A 20,507-nucleotide genomic window follows, 5' to 3' on the forward strand; every position below is an offset into this window, starting at 1 on the left:
AGGGACAGGCCAGGAGAAATGGAGTAGGAAGGGATGGCTGGGGTGGGAGGCAATAGGGTTTAACAAGGATCAAATATGGGTCTCTAATCCTGTAGTGGCCAATAACCAGGGTGATTATACATCCTGATTTGCCATATGTCCCAATTTATGCCAACTGCCTTGCTGTCCCTTCTGGTCAGCTCAGCTTCTATTCTCACAATGTCTAGTTTGGGCAATAAATTATAGTCACCCCAGGGTCTCTTCAAAAAGCAAGCACAGTGCTCCCAATACCCATGGACTGTGGACTGCCTAGGCAGCAGGGATGAAGGGAGTGGGGAAGAAAGTCAGCAGGCTCCTGCTAGGGGTCAGGGCACGATGGTCAGCACAACCTCGCCTTCAAAGCAAAGAAGCAAGTCATCCCCTCACTTGAAAGCAGTGCTGTGGAGGTCTCGCTGGAGCTCCCCTTGCCACCGGGATCGGCCTAAGCGCTCCAAAATGCAGTAGGAGAAGTCAGGGAGCTTCAGGTCGGGGTCGCCCTCCAAGCCTATCAAGGCCCTGTAACGCATGTCCTGGGAGGCAACGATGATCAGTTTCTTCCCCCATCTGCAAATCAGAAACAACCACATGAAGAAATAACTTTGATTTTGAGAAAATCGAAATATAAAAAAGCAGTTTAAAGAACCACGGTTTTCTGCTGCTTCTTAGAGGTTCACAACCCCCTATTAGGGAGGTTTCAGTCTTGGAACCACACAGTGTTCAGGATGAAGAGCCAATTTGGTCATTTCCTTGCGTAATTCCCTCCCAGGCCTTACCAGTACACTCACACCAAAACCCCAATTTCCCACGAGGGCCTGGGATGTCCTACATACCTTCCATGGCTCTGCCCCTCCTCACAAAATCCTGCTGGTCTTGAAATAAGTGCCTTCCTCTGCCTGGCTGCTCTTCCCCCAGTCTTCAGGTCTCCAGGTCATTGTTTCAGACATCAGCTACTCAGGCCTTCAGTGAAGTGCCAACCAGAGTCCACGCCCCACCTCTACCCATTTCCATATTCCTCACAGCACCCAGCACTCTTGAAAATGCTTATATAGATATAGATATAGACATACATATATACATACACACACACACACACTTTGGAGACATCCCTGTCTGTTCTCCCCTTTCAAATATAAGAGCCGTAAATGCAGACACATTGTTGACTTGTGCCTAGAATGATTCGGTGCATATTAGGGATTTTGTAAATATGTTAAGTACGTGAACTAGCCCACTGAACTGGGCAGATAAACCTGAGTCAAGGACACTGAACTATGTAATCAGTGAACCTGTAATCTGTTAAAGACCAGAACTGGGACAAATCATTAATTCCTCCTATTGCCTAGGTTTGTGAAAAACTATACCTGAAAAATAGGCCAAGAATACTTCCCAACAGAACACCTGTGAGATTAATGGGATTAATACATAAATCAGGTAATAGAGAAATCAAATGTACAAATACAAATGACTTGATTGTTTTTCCTACAACTCTTGATGCGTGATCAAAAACAGAATGATTAGAGCCAAAACAGTTCCTACAACACCTGACCGCCCTCACATGGTTTCGGTGTCCTTGAGGAGCATCATGCCCTAGGGCTAGACTCAAGGTCAGATGATGATTGTGTGTTGATCATGTGTTGAACCCCCTACTCAGAATTCTTTAGATATTTAAGTTAATTTTCTCAGTAAATATGAGGAGTGCCTTCTTGGCATTACTCTTGTGCTGCAAAGCCTTGAGTCCCCTGGCTGGCCTTTCAGATCTCCAGCACTCCAACGTGTTCCTGCCAAATCTGCGGGTCAGAGGCAGGTGGGAGCCAACAAACACTGATTTCTCTGCTGAGGCCTTGCAGTCTCCCCCATGGAGGCCCCGCTGCCTGTCCTACCTGCTAATTTCTGTGGCCATCATGGGCAGCTTGGCCTGCTGCACTCACACACCCTCAGGGTTCAGGCCCTGCGGCAGACAGCCCACAGGCTGTGCTGGCAGAGAACCCATCACTCAGCACTGCTGGCATCGAGATACACCCACTTGGAAAAGCTCCCTTTCCAAGATCAATGTCACCAAGGGTCCACACAGAGGAGCCCACGGGCTGCCAACCCTCTTATCTGGAGCAGCATCTCCCCTTCCTAGCTCTGTTGTTTACAGACCCCTGACCACAAGGGCTGTGTTCAGTCCCATCACACTCGGACAGTTCTTCCTCGGGCCCCATACCAGATGACTTCACTGCTACCACCAAGTTGACAAAAAGAAAAAGAGGCTGTCTTCATTTTAACTTAACTATAGCTTCCTTCACACTGTTCATGACCAATAATTAATCTTTTGCAGAGTCACGGAATTCTCTATAGTTTTTCCAAAAGAAGTGTTAGGTTGTAAATACATGTGAAGGACAGAGTTTACTTTCTGGGTCTGCATGTCATACACTTAGAACCTATGCTCTCTTATCTCAAGACAGGCTCATTAAGTTAATTAGAGAAGATTGGTTGAGGAAAGAATGTTTGAAATGCAAACTGGTTTGCTGCTTTTTAAATGTACTCAGAATCGTTTACTACTCTGTACTATCATACATACCAACTACTGATTAAGCACAATGCAAACCAGAGGTACCAAGGTAAATGAAAATGGTAAATGGTATCTTCCTTCAAGGAGTTCACAGTCTACTGAAGGAGAAAGACAGGAAAATGAATAATTCTGCTATGATTCAATAACTGCTCTGACAGACAGCATAGTGGTTGAGGCTATGAAGTGACATTTATGAGGAGCCCCAGTTCAAGCTAATGTGTGTGAATGGAGTATGTGTATAGTAACTAGGGAAAGCTGTCAAAGGAGGGATTCCTGAGTTAGCAGTACACTGGATGGGTGCAGAGTGAGGAAGCAGAATGTGCAGGAAGGGGCATGCCTGTGCGGGGGGTTGGGGGGCGAGTGGTGTAGTATGGCTGCAAAGTCTGGTGCATGGCAGCATGCTAGAAAATGGAAGGAAGGAAAGCCGAAGAGGCTGGTGGGAGTTTACATCCTGAAAGGCCGTGGGATGCCATGCTGGGGAATTTAGATTCTATGACATAGGTCAGGGGTTACAACTTCAAACTCAATACATTAGTCAATCAGTTAACATGCATTTTTAGGAGCTGGCTTTGTGCTAGGCATATTCTAGATCCTAAAGCTACAGCTATGTGACACAGAGTTCCTGCCCTCAAGAATTTATAGCCTGGTGAGAACAGAGTGACATGAACAATTAAGACCAATTTGGTACCAAAAAGAATACTATGATGGTGCCTGGGCAACAGGGAACACTTTTTGATGAGGTGAGTTGAAGGATGAATGAAAAGAAGGAAGTGGAGCTGTTAAGGCAGAACATTCTAGACAGGAACCACATGTGCCAAAGCCCAGCGACAGAAAGGAGCCCAGCAAGGTCAGGCCAAAGCATAGTGAAGGGTCAGGCAAGTTGAACAGGCTGAGGTCAGAAATCTGGGTGGGACAGAGCCTGAAGGGGCCCAGTCAGCAGGGCAGGCAGCAGCTGCAGGGCATGGGGGATCTGGGGTGGCTATGTCCCCTACGTCACCAGGTAAAAATTCAGTCCCAGTGCAATTACATCTTTGATTTTTCAAGAGAAGCCAGAAATCCCGATTTTAAATATTAACAATGAAATAAAATAAAAAAACAAACAAAACACCATGCTGGCTAAATAAAGCATGTCTCAGGGGAGATTTGGCTGGTCTGAAACCTCTGTCCTGAGTGAACAGGTCACTAGCCATCACAATTCTATCTGAGAAAAAAATACAGTGTAGAAAGTTAAAAAGAGAAGAGACAGCATGAAGGGAGACAGTCAGGAGACTGCTGCATAATTTTGAGGCCAAAAGGGGTGTGAGAAAACTAGAAGGTCAAGTCCATAGGACTTGGTGGCCAACTGAATGTAGAAGTTAGGAAAGAAGGGGTCTAGGAAGAGTCCCAAGTTCACAGCTTATATAGCCAGGTGCATGGGAAGATTCCCAAGCAGAGTAAAGAAACAAGAGAGTAAAGAAAAGGAAGAGAAGGTAGGTTTGGAGTGAAGGGGAGCGATGCTCTAACTTCCAGGCATGCTGAGTTGGGGGGCAGGTTAATGAAGGGTCCCACAGGGCACTTGCAAGGAAGTCTAACTGAGCCTTTGGAAGCAGCCAACAAGTAAGGGGTGGGCAGTCAGAAAGCCCACAAAGGAGCTGGTGAGGATCAGCTAGGAAAACAGAAAAATGAAGTGGGAAGCCACGGGGCAAAAGCTTCAAAAGTCCTTAATGGGGTGAGAGGTTGAGTGGTTAGGGCCCAACAGTGTCCACAGGTGTGTTAATAGGGGTCTGAGAGGATGAGCTTTCTGTGAAGTGATAAAGTGCAGAATCAGGCCTGCAGTGGGCAAAGGAGTTAACGGGAGGTGAAGAGGGAGGAAGAGTGGGTGCAGCTGTTCCTTCCAAGAGGTATGGCGGAAGCGACAGAACAAGAACGTAGTTACAGGGCATCTGAGCTCAAGAGAAGGGCCTGTTGTGGGAATGGGCAAGTCACGTCGGTGTACTGAGGAGAACACACCAGCAGACAGGCAAACACTGGAAGTCAAGGAGAAAGAGAGTGAAGAGAGGCAGGAAGTGCATGAGGTACAGGGCGCTGGGCTGGGGAGCAGGGAGACGGGGAGGAGCAGATCACAGCCCCTTCCAGCACCACAGTTTCGTGTCTCCTCTGAGATGAAGGAGAGGGAAAAGAATGTGGGGAAGTCTGCAAGTTAAAGAAGATGGAAATTAGGAGAGTTTATACTGGTAGCTTCTCCCTGTTCGGTAAAGTGGGAAAGGTAAGTGGGAATGTGGGTAGGGAGAGAACTGAGAAAATGACAATTTGGATTAGCCATCCTGGGGAGTAGGGACCCAGACTGAAGGTTCACAGAAGGACCATGGGGCAGCACAGGGCCTGGCTTAAATAAAAGAATGAAAGGCACCAATCCAAATGGTAGCTGCCTGTTCTGCCCAACTGTGCTAGGGCTGTGGACACAAAGGAAAGAGAAAGGCAGGCTCCTCTGCCCCCCGAGCAAAATCAGCCCCAACAGGATCAGAGTGAAGAAGGCAGCAGACTGGCCTAGTGCAGGGCTGGCTCACTCCACCAGACACTGAGGCTGCAGCCATCTCAGCGTTCTGACCACATCCCTGAATTCAAAGCAGGAAGAGTCCCATGAGTTTCTGACGGTGCAAATCAGTTACCTGCCAAAGGCTTCCGCCACTGTACAGCGGGGCTGTAAAGACTTGGTCCTGATGTCACTGGTAATGTTTTTCCTCTCCTTAAAATACCGGCATGAGCCCTGGATGCCATCCTTATTCTCTAAGATCATATGAATGGGGTAGACATCCTCCAGAGGGACTGGGTCCCTCCTTGACTCCAAAATTCCTGTTTCCAAGTCAATTTCTTCATACCTAAGGGGGAAAGCACAAATATCAAACCACAGCTCAGCTTCAAAATAACATATGCTTGGTGTGTTCTTCTGACACTTTCTAGCAGAAATCAGAGAGAGGGAGTGACATCACTCCAGTCTTCCCATCTTACAAACACAGATGATCTTGACAAGCAGAGTCCTGCCTCTCTAGCCCAGACAATACAGACCTCTCCAAGATCCCCAGCTCTACCCCAAAAGCCAAATGCTGGAACCAGAAGCACTTCACTGGCCTAAGTCAAGGCCTTTTGGTTTCCCTCCAAATCTGGTGCCTGCATGTTACCAGCTCTCATCTTTTGAATCCTCAGTCCTGTCTTTTTCCCTCCTTGGTACCACATTCTCCCAGTTGCCTCATATCAACACCATGGACATCTCTGACTTGCATCTCTTCTTTTATCCAGCAGCCAAGTTTGTCAAGATTTCCTTAGGATCTTGCTTGCATCCTGCACTTGCCTAGTTGAGGCTAAAACCCATGTATACTTTTCAGGCCTTTTCTTCCTTGCCCTCTCTGTGACCTTTGCACGGCTTAACCCTCCATTCTCAAATCTCATCTTCCTCCAGCTTCCAGTACACCATCCTGGACTGCTGCCCTCTACCTTTCCAGCCATACCTTCTTTTCAAAGCTCCTGGTCCTCCACACATCCTTTAAATGTAGGCTCACCTAAGGGCATGACTTAAGGCCTCCAGTCACAGCACACTCTCTCCTAAGAATGGTTCTAGCCAACTGCTTTAATTACCAACCGTATGGGATGACTCTACATGTCTAACTAGCTCAGGCGCTCCCTGTGGCCCGCTGTCACTCCTATGAAGCCAGATGAACACAGAATGTCCACTTGAATAACCCAAAGGAACCTCAAACTCAAAGTGTCTCAAAATAAATTCAGCACCTTCCTCACCTCCCCGCAGACTCAATCACTGTGCTGCTCCTCTGGGTTCCCAGCCAGAGCGATGGGCTCAGTATCGTCTCAGCTGCCCAAATGTCGGGAACTCAATAGCATCATCCTTCATTCCTAGCTGTCCTTACACCCCACATCCAGTCCCCAAATCCTCTTGATTCTTCTGCCTCCTACATCTTCGTTCCATCTGCTTCTCTCTTCATTCTCCCCTAAACTATGGTAACTCAAACCATGACTAGTTGTTCCCGACTGGATTACTACAAGTCTCTTAACTTCACTCTTTGCCCTTAGTCTGATTCTCTCTTCCAACTGTCCTTCTGGTAAAGGCAAAACTCTTTAAGTGGATGAAAAGAGCATTGATTACCTCTCCACTCCAATTTGGTTACGGGCAGAGTGGATTCTGTACCCAGACATACTGGATTCAAATTCTGGGCTCTGCCCTTGCTAGTTGGTGACCTTGAAAAAGTCACCCAACCTCCCTGTGCCTCAATTTTCTCTCCAGAAAAATGGGGATAATATCCACCTCCTACGGTAGTTGTAAAAACTAATTAACTTGCTATATGTCAGGATCTTAGAACAGTCCCATTTTACAATAAGCATATATGTAAGGGCCAACTATTATTCCTCATTCACTACCTCCAATTCTACACTTCAGTCAAACTTATTTCTCTTTCTTCAGTCTTTCACATTTACTGTTCTCTGTCCAGAATACTCTGACAACTGGTCACCTAAACCCAGCCTTTCTTTAAGTCTTGTTTTGGACAGTATTCCCTCTGGGGACCTCTCTTCTCCCTCACAATATGGCTTAAGAGTTCAGGTTCTGGAGACAGATTGCCTGGGTTCAAATCAACACTCAGTTACTTACAATCACCATAACTTTGGACAGGTTAAGTAGTCTCTCTCTATGGCTCAGTTTCCTCCTCTGCAATGGGGGAAGAGGGCAGCACCCACTTCATAGAGTCACTGTAATGACCAAGTGAGTTCAGTCTCCTGAATCTCCCAGAACAGAATCTTGGAATAGTACCAGGCCAATAGTGAGCACTTAACAAATGTTAGCTAATATTATTATTACTAAGATCACTGTTATGCAGACCTCTGGCAGCTTTAGGCTCTCTAGTTCAGCATTGAATGAATGCCCCAGAAAGATATGATGAACTCAACTGTTTCCAGTCTTGATCTGAACTGCCTTCTTGCTCCAATCCTTTCCTCCACTTTAGAGGCAATAATACTCTTTGAAGCCCGAAGGATATCCCCCCAGTCCCGCTCACCATCACCCCAAACACACATGGATGTTACGGGCCATCACCAGATGACCCCCAACTCCACCAGCCGCCTGGGCCCAAGCAGGCCTGAGACCGACCCCAAACCAGCCTTACATAGAGCCGGTCCTCCCTCGGCTCCACTCCTGGCTCCCACCCCCATCAGACCCCAGCTCTGCGCCGCCCGTACGGCCAGGCCGCTGACCGGTCCTGGAGCTGGAGGTCGGGTCGTTCTCGAGGCTCCTCATAGAAGCTGATGCCCGGGTGCGTGGCAAGGGCCTGCCACAGAAATTCCTGCGTGTAAGGCTCCAAAGGCAGCGGGAAGGGCGGCACTCGCGTCTCCAGACGGCTCCACAGCGCGGGCAGACACAGGCCATCAAGCCCCTCCAGGGCCACCTCGTCCAACAACGATTCCAGCGCGTCCATTGCTACTTCGACTGGCAGAGCTTTCTGCGCCTGCGCACCACGCCGCCGAATATTCCCCGGCCAGAGCGCTTGCGCACAACCCTCGACAGCTCGGAGAGGTGGGTCGGACCTGGAGATCGTAGAAGCTCCAGGGAGCCGGAGACAGACTGCCGTCACTCCTCTTGGAGGCGGGCTCAGTCAGTGAAACTCCACTGCCATTTGTCCAGAACCCCGCAGTAACCAGGGGAACTGCAAACAGTGTAGAGGCCGCTTCCGGTTCTAATACCCGGAACCGCCGCCTTTAGGGATGGACGGTGAGTGTCAGTGGGCCCCTCCGGGAGGTCGGGCGGTTATACTCTTATCACTCCTGAGGTCTCCCCAAACAGAATCCTAGACCACAGAACCCTGGACCACCACTGCCAGACTCAAAGTGGTCTCCAGTCTTGAGGGAAAGGGAACTTCAGTGGTCTGGGATGGGGAGTGGCGTCTGAGGGGGGTGATTGGTTAGCCGTTTGGTGACCGTGCTGAGTTACGGTGTAGGAACCCGCCACGGGCCGGGGTCTTAGTGAAAGATGGAAAGAAGTAGATGTCTGAGGGGGGTCTTGTGTGCCCTGGGATGTGGAACTGTGGGATCTGGGAGTTGGCATGGGGGTAAAGCGTCATTGTGAGGAGTGGGGTCGTAAGCTAATGGGAACAGGGAGCTGGTAAGGTGGGTGCAGGGAAACTAAGGAATACTCTCTTTCCGTCTTTTCATGTTAATAATTGGTACTGTTCAGTGCCAGGAACTCTGTAAGTGCTGTCAAGCAACACCTCCCTAAGCCTCATAACAGCCCTTTGAAGTCAGTGTTGTTTTCCCATTTTACAAATGAGGAAACTGAGGCTCACAGAAGTTAAGTAACTTGCCCCAAAGCAAACAGCCAGCATATGACGAAGTGAGTAAGGAGCCAGACACTCTGTCTTTTGAGCTGAATTATGGAGTTTGCGATTTTGAAGGGGTTTTAGAGGTGCAGATCCCAGAGGGTGCAAATGCGGATACCTACAAGGGCATGTCTGGTGGGCTAGATTGGGCTGTGACTGAAAGTCAATTCTTTTGAAAAGGAAGCTTCTCACTTTAGCTCCAACCAATGATTTTCCTAGGGCACTTCTCAAAATATCATCATGGCCAATCAGTCTAAAGGCCAGACACAGCCTGTGGGCCATCATTTAGGGGTCCCTGGTTAGAATCATGGAATTGACATTTGGAAGCAATGTAAAAATAGGTTATGCTGATACCTCATTTTGTACTGCAAACTTTTGTCTAGTGAGACTGGGAGGGTCTGTACTAAAATCTAGATCATTTTTCTTATTTCACCACTGTCCCTCACTTCTGGGGAATCTGTTCTTTGTGATATCCATTTAATGCAGTATGGAAAGAAAAAACTTTTAAAAAATTGAATAATCTGTTATGTTCTTAAATGACACCTTTGCCCATGTACTTCAGAGGTATTATAAAATGTCACTTGCCAGTTTGTTATGTGGAAAGGTCAGTGTAACATTGGTGTAGAACAACAGTTCTCAAATCTTTGGTCTCAAGACACTTCATGCTCTTAATCTTGAAAGAGCTTTGTTTATATACACTTTATCTATGGTATTTATGTATTAGAAAATATCATAAAACTGAGAAAGTCTAAAGCATCCATTTATCAATTCATTTAAAAATAACAAATATGGGTAAATGTAGTAACCACATTGTTTTTCATGTGAAACCTTCATAAGAGTGTATATCAATCATACCTTAATAAAAAATTTTAAAAAATAAAAAATAAAAAATAAAAATAACAGTTCCTTACTTCCAAACATAAAAATTACTTTTATTGAAAAACAGCTATATTTCCCCAAAATAATTAGTAGGAAAAGAGGGCATTGTTTTACACTTTCCCAAATCTGTTCAATGTCTGCTTTGATAGGAAATAACTAGATTCATTTCTGCTTCAGCAACCAAACTTGTTATTTTGGCTGATGTATATGAAGGAAATCTGGCCTCACATAGATATATAGTTGGAACAGGGAGTATTTTAATTGCTTTTTCAAACTTTTCAAATTCTTCTTTGATACTACACCCAAACTTAGCACATGGTAGTTTCTTGAAATTTAGTTGTGATGTGGCATTTGAAACCATATTGGTGAATTTTTGTACTCTGTTAAATTAAAATCCATTGATCTCTCTTGACCTTTGATTGGATATTTTACCCATGTATGATTTTATAACATTAGCCATTGGTCATTTGAAAAATGTTGGTTCACTGAGTTATGCAAATCTGCCAAATGTTGATATTTGAAATTTCATTACATAATGTCAAATGTAATGTTACCACCTATCTCATCTTAAAAAAAAGCTTAAGCTAGTAAACTCAAGATAGGTGAAACATACTTTCTACTTGTTTTCACTTGAAAGCTTGAATTTCATCATTGGCAACAAATACTGCCAGTTGTTTCCTTAAAGGGATAAGCTCACTTGTTTTGTATTTAAAAAAATGTAAAACTCCCCAGTCTGAATGACTGTAGTTTTTCTATTAGCTGTTCACTCAAGTAAAAATGGCATTTTAGATAATAAGTGGCTAGTTCAGCTGGCAACTCAATCACACAAGAATTTGTTGGGCTCTGTTGTTGTACTTTGGCTTATACCAGAAGTGCTCTATGTGTACTTCCCATTTTTTCACACAATATGAAAAAGATTTGTACTCAGTTGAAATTTAATAAAATTAATTTTTACTATTTCAGCAGGACATTCTTAAGTGAAAATGATTGTTTTATTGTGAGTACATGGCAGTAAAGAATATAATGACTACTAGTACAGTTTGGTGCCACTGTCTTGTAGCTACTCAGACCACAAGCAGTTTCACCCACTGTTGCTTTTATAACAGTGCAACTATCAGCACAGTGAAGAAACCTTAGAATAGTGAAGAAAATGGTTTTGTCCTTGTGGACCTTTCCTCTTCCAAGGATCTGTGTAATATACTTTGAGAAACATTGCTTATAGACCATTTTCAATAAGTCTGCTTACTCACTTCTACTTGTTATCACCTCAGCACTCCTAGAGCATTATTATGGCCCAATTGAGGAACTTGTTTACTTTCAGATTGGTTATGAAAAGGGAAAATTTGTTCCCTTTAAGAAAACATTTGCCCTAACATTTAGCATTCACAGAGTCCCTTTTTCCCTTGTAATTCTTTAAATTTAGTCTTATACGCACATATCTACTGGGTAAAGTGAAGCGTACCTTGATGAATTGATTCTAGCCAACTGGATAAGCCAAGCCCAGCCTTCTTAGAAAGATGTTAACTTCCTGAACTCACAGGAGCTTAAATGTCTACGAAGTATTTCCATGTTTGGTTTATTCTGCATGTCCAAATCACCATAGTTTTTCACATTTTTCCTGGCCCATGTGTGTTGACTTTGGGCAGGTAATGTGGCATGGTGTAATGCTGATCTATTTGGGGGGGCCATACAGCCTTGGATTTGAATCTCAGCTATGTATTCTGACCTCTCAGAGCCTCAGTTTTCCTGTCAATAAATGGAGATAATGATAAAGTTTTTACCTTGTTTTGTTTGGTAATCCATTGGTGAATCCATCATTTCGGATTCAGTGAGACTATGCATGAACACACTTAACATCAAGTTTGGCATATAAAAAGCATTCCTGCATGGCAGCTAATACTCTCATTATCTGCCAATGGACTTCCTCCATAATGCTGACAAAAGAGGTAGGAGGGAATCTGGTGGAGCTCTCTGTGAAATAACAATCTTTGTAATTAGTTCACTCTTTTGTTTAAAAGAAAAAACCAATGTTTGACATTTTTTATTTGATAAAGGTAAATTGGCAATGTGAGTCTTCTGCCTATGAAATGTCCACCTTTATGTTAAAGTCAAATTTCCTCTAGTGCTTTTAAAATATGAGATGGTTTAGAAAAAAAAAATTTTCTACTCAGTCTTTGAGGAGCATAATAATTAGACCAAAAGTTCAGCAAATCAGTATAATTAGAAAGGATTTTAAAGCTGTTCATTTGCTTTTGCTTTCCCCAGAGCAAATATTCAACATTTCCCGTTTATACTGTTCATTTGCTTAGCAAACTTTCTCAAAGAATTAATAATGCAAGATGAAATTTAGCCTGACTTATCTAAATAATCCCAAACTGCAAAACAGGTGACAGTTGAATTAGATTTTACTATAAGTACATTGTCAGCATGTCTGGACTCTTCTATTCTTGTGTGATATTTACCTGGGCTCCTGGTGATTGGTCTGTTTCTCTTGCTACTTAAACCAAGCAAAAAAATAACAATAAAAACAAAGCAAGCATTCAGCAGCCATAATAAATGTATGATCAGTAAGGTCTTTGTGTCTGTTCTGCTTTCCTTCCTTCTTTGTTCCCATCTTTGAACCTGATTCATTTCTTTTCTCTTGATATTTTTCAACATTAATTCCAACCTGTTATCTTAGCTTACAGAAACTCGGCACACTCTACCTTGCTTATTTTTTCTGAGGGCATTCATTCAGTGACTTTACAACATTTCAGTGTCTCCTGCACACTGAAATCCAGACATAATCAAGATGAGTAAAATTAAATACAGGTGAAGGGCAAATGGGAGTTCATTGTACTATTCTGAGAACTTTTCGGTAAAGTTGATTTTTTTCAAAACATATACATTAAAAGTGTTTTAACTTCAAAAACTAGAGATGTAGCAAATTTGAAAATGAATGCTTTATATCAGAGGTTACAAAGTGGGAGTCTGGCAGATGCAGCCTACAGTTATGTTTATTTGGCTCATGGGCTTTGTTTTTTTAAAAAAAAATTTTTTTTTCTTTATTATTTTTATTTTGGTATCATTAATATACAATTACATGAGCAACATTGTGGTTACTAGATTTCCTCCATTATCAAGTCCCCAGCACATACGCAATTACAGTCACTGTCCATTAGCGTAGTAAGATGCTATAGAATCACTGCTTGTCTTCTCTGTGCTATACTGCCTTCCCCACGGCCCCCCCGCCACATTATGTGTGCTAATCGTAATGCCCCTTATTCTCCTTATCCCTCCCTTTCCACCCATCCTCCCCAGTCCCTTTCCCTTTGGTAACTATTAGTCCATTCTTGGATTCTCTGAGTCTGCTGCTGTTTTGTTCCTTCAGTTTTTGCTTTGTTCTTATACTCCACAGATGAGTGAAATCATTTGATACTTGTCTTTCTCTGCCTGGCTTATTTCACTGGGCATAATACCCTCTAGCTCCATCCATGTTGTTGCAAACAGTAGGATTTGCAAGAAGAGTTTTCTTCTTATGGATGAATAATATTCCATTGTGTATTTGTACCACATCTTCTTTATCCATTCATCTACTGATGGATACTTAGGTTGCTTCCATTTCTTGGCTATTGTAAATAGTGCTGCGATAAACATAGGGGTGCATACGTCTTTTTCAAACTGGGCTCCTATGTTCTTAGGGTAAATTCCTGGGAGTGGAATCCCCAGGTCAAATGGTATTTCTATTTTTAGTTTTTTGAGGAACCTTCATACTGCTTTCCACAATGGTTGAACTAATTTACATTCCCATCAGCAGTGTAGGAGGGTTCCCCTTTCTCCACATCCTCACCAACATTTGTTGTTGTTTGTCTTTTGGATGGTGGCCATCCTAACTGGTGTGAGGGATATATCATTGTGGTTTTAATTTGCATTTCCCTGATGATTAGCAATGTGGACCAGCTTTTCATGTGCCTGTTGGCCATCTGAATTTCTTCTTTGGAGAAGTGTCTGTTCAGCTCCTCTGCCCATTATTTAATTGGCTTCATTGCCAATTTTGTTTGTTGAGGTGCATGAGCTCTTTGTGTATTTTGGATGTCATCCCCTTAGGGATATGTCATTTATGAATATATTCTCCCATACTGTAGGATGCTTTTTTGTTCTACTGATCATGTCCTTTGCTGTACAGAAGCTTTTTAGTTTGATAGACTCCCACTTGTTCATTTTTGCTTTTGTTTCCCTTGCCCGTGCAGGTATGTTCATAAAGAAGTTGCTCATGTTTATATTCAAGAGAGTCTTGCCTATGTTTTCTTCTAAGAGTTTTATTGTTTCATGATTTACATTCAGGCCTTTGATCCATTTTGAGTTTACTTTTGTGTATGGAGTTAGACAATAATACAGTTTCATTCTCTTACATGTAGCTGTTCAGTTTTGCCAACACCAGCTGTTGAAGAGGCTGTCATTTCCCCATTGTATATCCATGGCTCCTTTATCATATATCAATTGACCATATATGCTTGGGTTAATATCTGGAATCTATATTCTGTTCCACTGGTATATGGGTCTGTTCTTGTGTCAGTACCAAATTGTCTTGGTTACTTTGGCTTTGTAGTAGAGCTTGAGGTTGGGAAGTGTGATCCCCCCTACTTTATTCTTCCTTCTCAGGATTGCTTTGGCTCTTAGGGGTCTTTTGTGGTTCCATATGAATTTTAGAACTACTTGTTTCAGTTCATTGAAGATTGCTGTTGGTATTTTGATAGGGATTACATTGAATCTGTAGATTGCTTTATGCAGGATGGCCATTTTGACAATACTAATTCTTCCTACCCAAGAGCATGGGATGTATTTCAATTTATTAGTGTCCTCTTTAATTTCTCTTAAGAGTGTTTTATAGTTTTCAGGGTATAGGTCTTTCACTTCCTTGGTTAGGTTTATTCCTAGGTCTTTTATTCTTTTTGAGGCAATTGTGAATGGATTTGTTTTCCTGATTTCTCTTTCTGCTAGTTCATCGTTAGTGTATAGGAATACAACAGATTTATGTGTATTAATTTTGTATCCTGCAAATGTGCTGAATTCATATATTAGTTCTAATAGTTTTGGAGTGCATTCTTTAAGGTTTTTTATGTACAATGTCATGTCATCTGCAAATAGTGACAGTTTGACTTCTTCCTTACCAATCTGGATGCGTTTTATTTCTTTGTGTTGTCTGATTGCCGTGGCTAGGACCTCCAGTACTATGTTGAGTAAAAGTGGGGAGAGTGGGCATCCTTGTCTTGTTCCTGATCTTAGAGGAAAAGCTTTCAGCTTGTCATTGTTAAGTATGATGTTTTCTGTGGGTTTGTCATATGTGACCTTTATTATGTTGAGGTACTTGCCCTCTATACCCATTTTGTTGAGAGTTTTTATCATGAATGGATGTTGAATTTTGTTGAATGCTTTTTCAGGTTCTATGGAAATGATCATGTGGTTTTTGCCCTTTTTGTTGATGTGGTGGATGATGTTGATGGATTTTCAAACGTTGTACGTCCTTGCACCCCTGGGATGAATCCCACTTGATCATGGTATGTGATCCTCTTGATGTATTTTTGAATTCAGTTTGCTAATATTTCGTTGAGTATTTTTACATCTATGTTCATCAGGGATATTGGTCTGTAGTTTTCTTTTTTTGTATTGTCTTTGCATGGTTTTGGTATTAGAGTGATGCTGGCTTCATAGAATGAGTTTGGAAGTATTCCCTCCTTTTCTATTTTTTGGAAATCTTTAAGGAGGATGGGTGTTATGTCTTCTCTAAATGTCTGATAAAATTCAGCGGTGAATCTGTCTGGTATGGGGTTTTGTTCCTGGCTAGTTTTTTGATTTCCGATTCAATTTCATTGCTGGTAATTGGTCTGTTTAGATTTTCTGTTTCTTCCTGGGTCAGTCTTGGAAGGTTGTATTTTTCCAGAAAGTTGTCCATTTCTTCTAGGTTATCCAGTTTGTTTTCATATAGTTTTTCATAGTATTCTCTAATAATTCTTTGTATTTCTGTGGGGTCCGTCATGATTTTTCATTTCTCATTTCTGATTCTGTTGATGTGTGTTGACTCTTTTTTTCTCTTAATAAGTCTGGCTAGAGGCTTATCTATTTTGTTTATTTTCTCGAAGAACCAACTCTTGGTTTCATTGATTTTTTTCTATTGTTTTATTCTTCTCAAGTTTATTTATTTCTTCTCTGATCTTTATTATGTCCCTCCGTCTGCTGACCTTAGGCCTCATTTGTTCTTCTTTTTCCAATTTTGATAATTGTGACATTAGACTATTCATTTGGGATTGTTCTTCCTTCTCTAAATATGCCTGGATTGCTATATACTCTCCTCTTAAGACTGCTTTTGCTGCGTCCCACAGAAGTTGGGGCTTTGTGTTGTTGTCATTTGTTTCCATATATTGCTGGATCTCCATTTTAATTTGGTCGTTGATCCATTGATTATTTAGGAGCATGTTGTTAAGCCTCCATGTGTTTGTGAGCCTTTTTGCTTTCTTTGTACAATTTATTTCTAGTTTTATACCTTTGTGGTCTGAAAAGTTGGTTGGTAGGATTTCAATCTTTTGGAATTTACTGAGGCTCTTTTTGTGGCCTAGTATGTGGTCTATTCTGGAGAATGTTCCATGTGCACTTGAGAAGAATGTGTATCCTGTTGCTTTTGGATATAGAGTTCTATAGATGTCTATTAGGTCCATCTGTTCTAGTGTGTTGTTCAGTGCCTCTGTGTCCTTACTTATTTTCTGTCTGGTGGCTCTGTCCTTTGGAGTGAGTGGTGTGTTAAAGTCTCCCAAAATGAATGCATTGCATTCTATTTCCTCCTTTAATTCTGTTAGTATTCGTTTCACATATATTGGTGCTCCTGTATTGGGTGCACATATGTTTATAATGGTTATATCCTCTTGTTGGACTGAGCCCTTTATCATTATGTAATGTCCTTTTTTATCTCTTGTTACTTTATTTTGAAGTCTATTTTGTCTGATACTCGTATTGCAACACCTGCTTTCTTCTCTGTTGTTTGCATGAAATATGTTTTTCCATCCCTTGACTTTTAATCTGTGCATGTCTTTGGATTTGAGGTGAGTCTCTTGTAAGCAGCATTTAGATGGGTCTTGCTTTTTTATCCATTCTGTTGCTCTGTTTCTTTTGATTGGTCCATTTACATTTATGGTGATTATTGAAAGATACGTACTTATTGCCATTGCAGGTTTTAGATTCATGTTTACCAAAGGTTCAAGGTTAGCTTCTTTACTACCTTGCTGTCTAACTTAACTCGCTTATTGAGCTATTATAAAGACATTCTGATGATTATTTCTCTCCCTTCTTACTCCTCCTCCATTCTTCACATATTGGGTGGTTTTTTTCTGTGCTCTTTTTAGGAGTGCTCCCATCTAGAGCAGTCCCTCTAAGATACCCTGTAGAGGTGGTTTGTGGGAGGCAAATTCCCTCAACTTTTGCTTGTCTGGGAATTGGTTAATCCCTCCTTCATATTTAAATGATAATCGTGCTGGATACAGTATCCTTGGTTCAAGGCCCTTCTGTTTCATTGCATTAGATATATCATGCCATTCTCTTCTGGCCTGTAAGGTTTCTGTTGAGAATTCTGATGATAGCCTGATGGGTTTTCCTTTGTAGGTGACCTTTTTTCTCTCTCTGGCTGCCTTTTATACTCTGTCCGTGTCATTGATCTTTGCCATTTTAATTATTATGTGTCTTGGTGTTGTCCTCTTTGGGTCCCTCCTGTTGGGAGTTCTGTGTGCCTCCGTAGTCTGAGCAACTATTTCCTCCCCCAGTTTGGGGATGTTCTCAGCAATTATGTCTTCAAATACACCTTCTATCCCTTTTTCTCTCTCTTCTTCTGGTACCCTTATAATGCGGATATTGTTCCTTTTGGGTTGGTCACACAGTTCTCTTAATATTATTTCATTCCTGGAGATCCTTTTATCTCTCTCCACATCAGCTTCTATGCATTCCTGTTCTCTGGTTTCTATTCCATCAATGGCCTCTTGCATCTTTCCCATTCTGCTTATAAATCCTTTCAGAGTTTGTTTCACTTCTGTAATCTCCCTCCGGACGTCATCCCTTAGCTCTTGCATATTTCTCTGCAGCTCAGTCAGCATGTTTATGATTTGTATTTTGAATTCCTTTTCAAGGAGACTAGTTAGGTCTATCTCTGCAGATCCTCTCTCAGGTGTTGTCTGAACTATCTTGGACTGGACTAAATTTTTTTGCCTTTTCATGGTGATAGCAGTGGCTGTAGGCAGGTTGCAGGTGTGTCAGCTGGGAGAAGAAAGTCCTTTCCTGCTTGCTGGATGCCTTGCCCTTCTCCGCTGCCTGTGTCCGTTACCCGCAATCCTGGGGCAGCCACCAGGTTAGTCCCCTAAGCTGCTGTGGGCGGGTTCTCCATCAGAGCAGCGCAGAGCCCTGCGGGGAGTGGCAGGCATGCCAGGTGCGCTTCTCCATGATAGCGGCGCCCCTGCTGGGCAGCTGTGTACCAGCAGCAGCCTTTGGGTCTGGCCTGGGTGACTGTGCATTGGGCTGGGATTCCATTCGGCTGCTGGGAGCGCACCTGCTCCCTCTGGCTCCACTGCAGGTGTGCGCGGGGCTCTCCCGCGCGGGCCTCTACTGGGCTGGTCTGGCTCCACTGCTGCTGGTGCACGTGAGCCACACCTGGGCTGTTCGGTTGCTGCCGCTGCGGGCTCGCATAAGCCTCTCCTGGTCCCCTCTGGCGCCATTGGCGCACGCGTTCTGCTCCCCGTCCCTTCTGGCGCTGCCGCCCCCGGCACACGCTGCCACTCTCCCGCTACTGGGCTGGTGTGTCAGGGTCCGCGCCAGTTGGAGGAACGACTGGCAGGCTGCTTAGTGCCGTGAGGGGCTTCGGAGCTGCACTGCCTCCCCGGGGTTTAGGGCGCCTAAGGTTCCCCGGGATTCCCAGCTGCTGGCTAAGTGTACTGGGACGACTTCGTCCAGCTATGTGGTCCCTGTCTCTTTAAGACTTGCAGAAAGCACTCGCTTTTCTTTTGTCTCAGGGGTGCCGGTTGCGGGGACCTGCCCACAGGTTTTGCTTTTCCATTTCTCCAATATCCAGCACCCCGTGTACCTTGTGTCTGCGCTCCAGGTGCAGATTTCTAGAGCTGGTTGTTTAGCATGCCTGGGCTTTCACTCCCTCCCTGTTCCGACTCCTTTCTTCCTGCCGGGTTCTGGGGTGGAGGAGCGTTTGGATCCCACCTGGCTGCGGCTTGTATCTTACCCCCTTCGTGTGATGTTGAGTTCTCACAGATGTAGATGTATCCTTGCTGTTGTACTACATCCACTGGTGTCTCTTTTAGGAATCGTTGTATTTATTGTATTTTCATAAATAAATGTGTTTTGGGGAGGAGATTTCCTCTGAACTACTCATGCTGCCATCTTCCTGTGATCCTCCCTCTGCATTTTGCGGTGCTCATCTCCACTTCTACTCATCACTGAAGAAATTTCTGCCAGTACCGAATCCTAAGACCTCCCTTACAACCGCCATGCATCATGCCTCAGGATTGTTCCTCTCCATCTGTTTTTAAAATTTTTGAATGAGTTGCCAAAATTAAAAAATTGGGAGATTTCTCAAAATATCTGATTATGATATTTCCTTTAGAAAAAAATCAATGAAGTCTGTTAACACTGAATCAGAATTCTGCATGGCAACAGTTCCATCACAGCTGGAGATAAATGGAGAACACCCCCTTTAGAAGAGGTGGTGCGCTTTCCAATTTGCCACAGCACCTACCGAACTGGCTTCCCTCCTGGTCTGCTGCTTGTCAGCCTCATCTTTAGACACTCAGCCACCCACTTTCATGCTCAGAGGTTTTACACTGGACTAAGCTGGGCGCACACACACACACACACACACACACACACACACACACACACACACACACACATTTTTTCCTGTATTTAAAAATAGCGATTTCCCACGAAAACCCAGGCTTTTCAGCCTCTAGATGAAAGGGTGCTGTGGCCCTGCTGGGCCTGCCTCCCCACACAGCCCTGATCCCCCAGCACTGAAGAGTTGCCACTCCCTTATTGGACATGTGCTGACAGTTCGACCTCTACTGACTGGTGGTGTTAGTCATCAAGTGCTCACTTCTTGCACTGAGAATATGGGCCTGACCTTGTCAGCATCAGATGGCAACCCCTGCCCAAGCCACCTGGAAAAGCTGGCCATCTCTTGAGCTTGAGCACACCATACTTTTTCCCACCTCCCTTCTTTCAAGTCACCTCCACATTACAGTTACAGACACATTACCTGCAGAGTAACTCCTCCCACGTGGCGGGATCCCATGGCCCCTCCTGTATCATGCTGTATGACAGATATTAGGCTCCATGACTTTTCATCCTCTTTTCTTTTGTATGCCCAATACTTAGCCCAGGGACTGGTACAGGGAGATGCCCATGAATGTTTCCTGGTTGACATTGTAACCAGGAAAAAAGATGAGCTGATGTTTCCTTTGTGAATTGCTGGCCTGCCCCCATAAAGCAGACAGGAAAGGTCCCTGCAGCCAAGCCTACAGGCTATGCCTCCAGAGACCTGGTTTCTTTTCCTCTAGTGAACAATTACAGTTCCCCCAGATATTGTCCTTTGGAGTGGTTCAACCCAGTCCTAATAACATGCCCTGCCCCACCTGCCTTTACTAACCTAACAGCCTCTGTTTATTCTGTTCTCCCTCCACTTTTCA

At 43.7% G+C, this 20,507-nt stretch overlaps 2 protein-coding genes across 10 annotated transcripts in view; one reads left to right on the forward strand and one right to left on the reverse strand.

The window, feature by feature from the left end:
• Positions 1–8,067, reverse strand: part of GTF3C1 (general transcription factor IIIC subunit 1) — a 72,000-nt gene extending 63,933 nt beyond the window's left edge. The window contains 5 exon segments of the mRNA XM_036916874.2: positions 406–446; positions 448–560; positions 563–582; positions 5,218–5,427; positions 7,805–8,067. Of these exon segments, the coding sequence (XP_036772769.2) occupies positions 406–446; positions 448–560; positions 563–582; positions 5,218–5,427; positions 7,805–8,025 (605 nt within the window). The 5' untranslated portion in view covers positions 8,026–8,067.
• Positions 8,068–8,156: 89 nt separating this feature from the next.
• The window catches only part of KATNIP (katanin interacting protein), a 196,361-nt gene continuing 184,010 nt past the window's right edge, over positions 8,157–20,507 (forward strand). For 7 of the 9 annotated variants that reach the window (XM_057487067.1, XM_057487071.1, XM_057487068.1 and 4 more), the window contains exon 1: positions 8,158–8,318. In XM_057487067.1, the coding sequence (XP_057343050.1) occupies positions 8,312–8,318 (7 nt within the window). In that variant the 5' untranslated portion in view covers positions 8,158–8,311. Of the gene's footprint in view, positions 8,319–20,507 lie in introns of all 9 variants that reach the window. The other 2 variants (XR_008992153.1, XM_057487074.1) reach the window with 1 other exon arrangement.

Source organism: Manis pentadactyla, chromosome 10, assembly GCF_030020395.1.
Source record: "Manis pentadactyla isolate mManPen7 chromosome 10, mManPen7.hap1, whole genome shotgun sequence".
NCBI lineage: Eukaryota > Metazoa > Chordata > Mammalia > Pholidota > Manidae > Manis > Manis pentadactyla.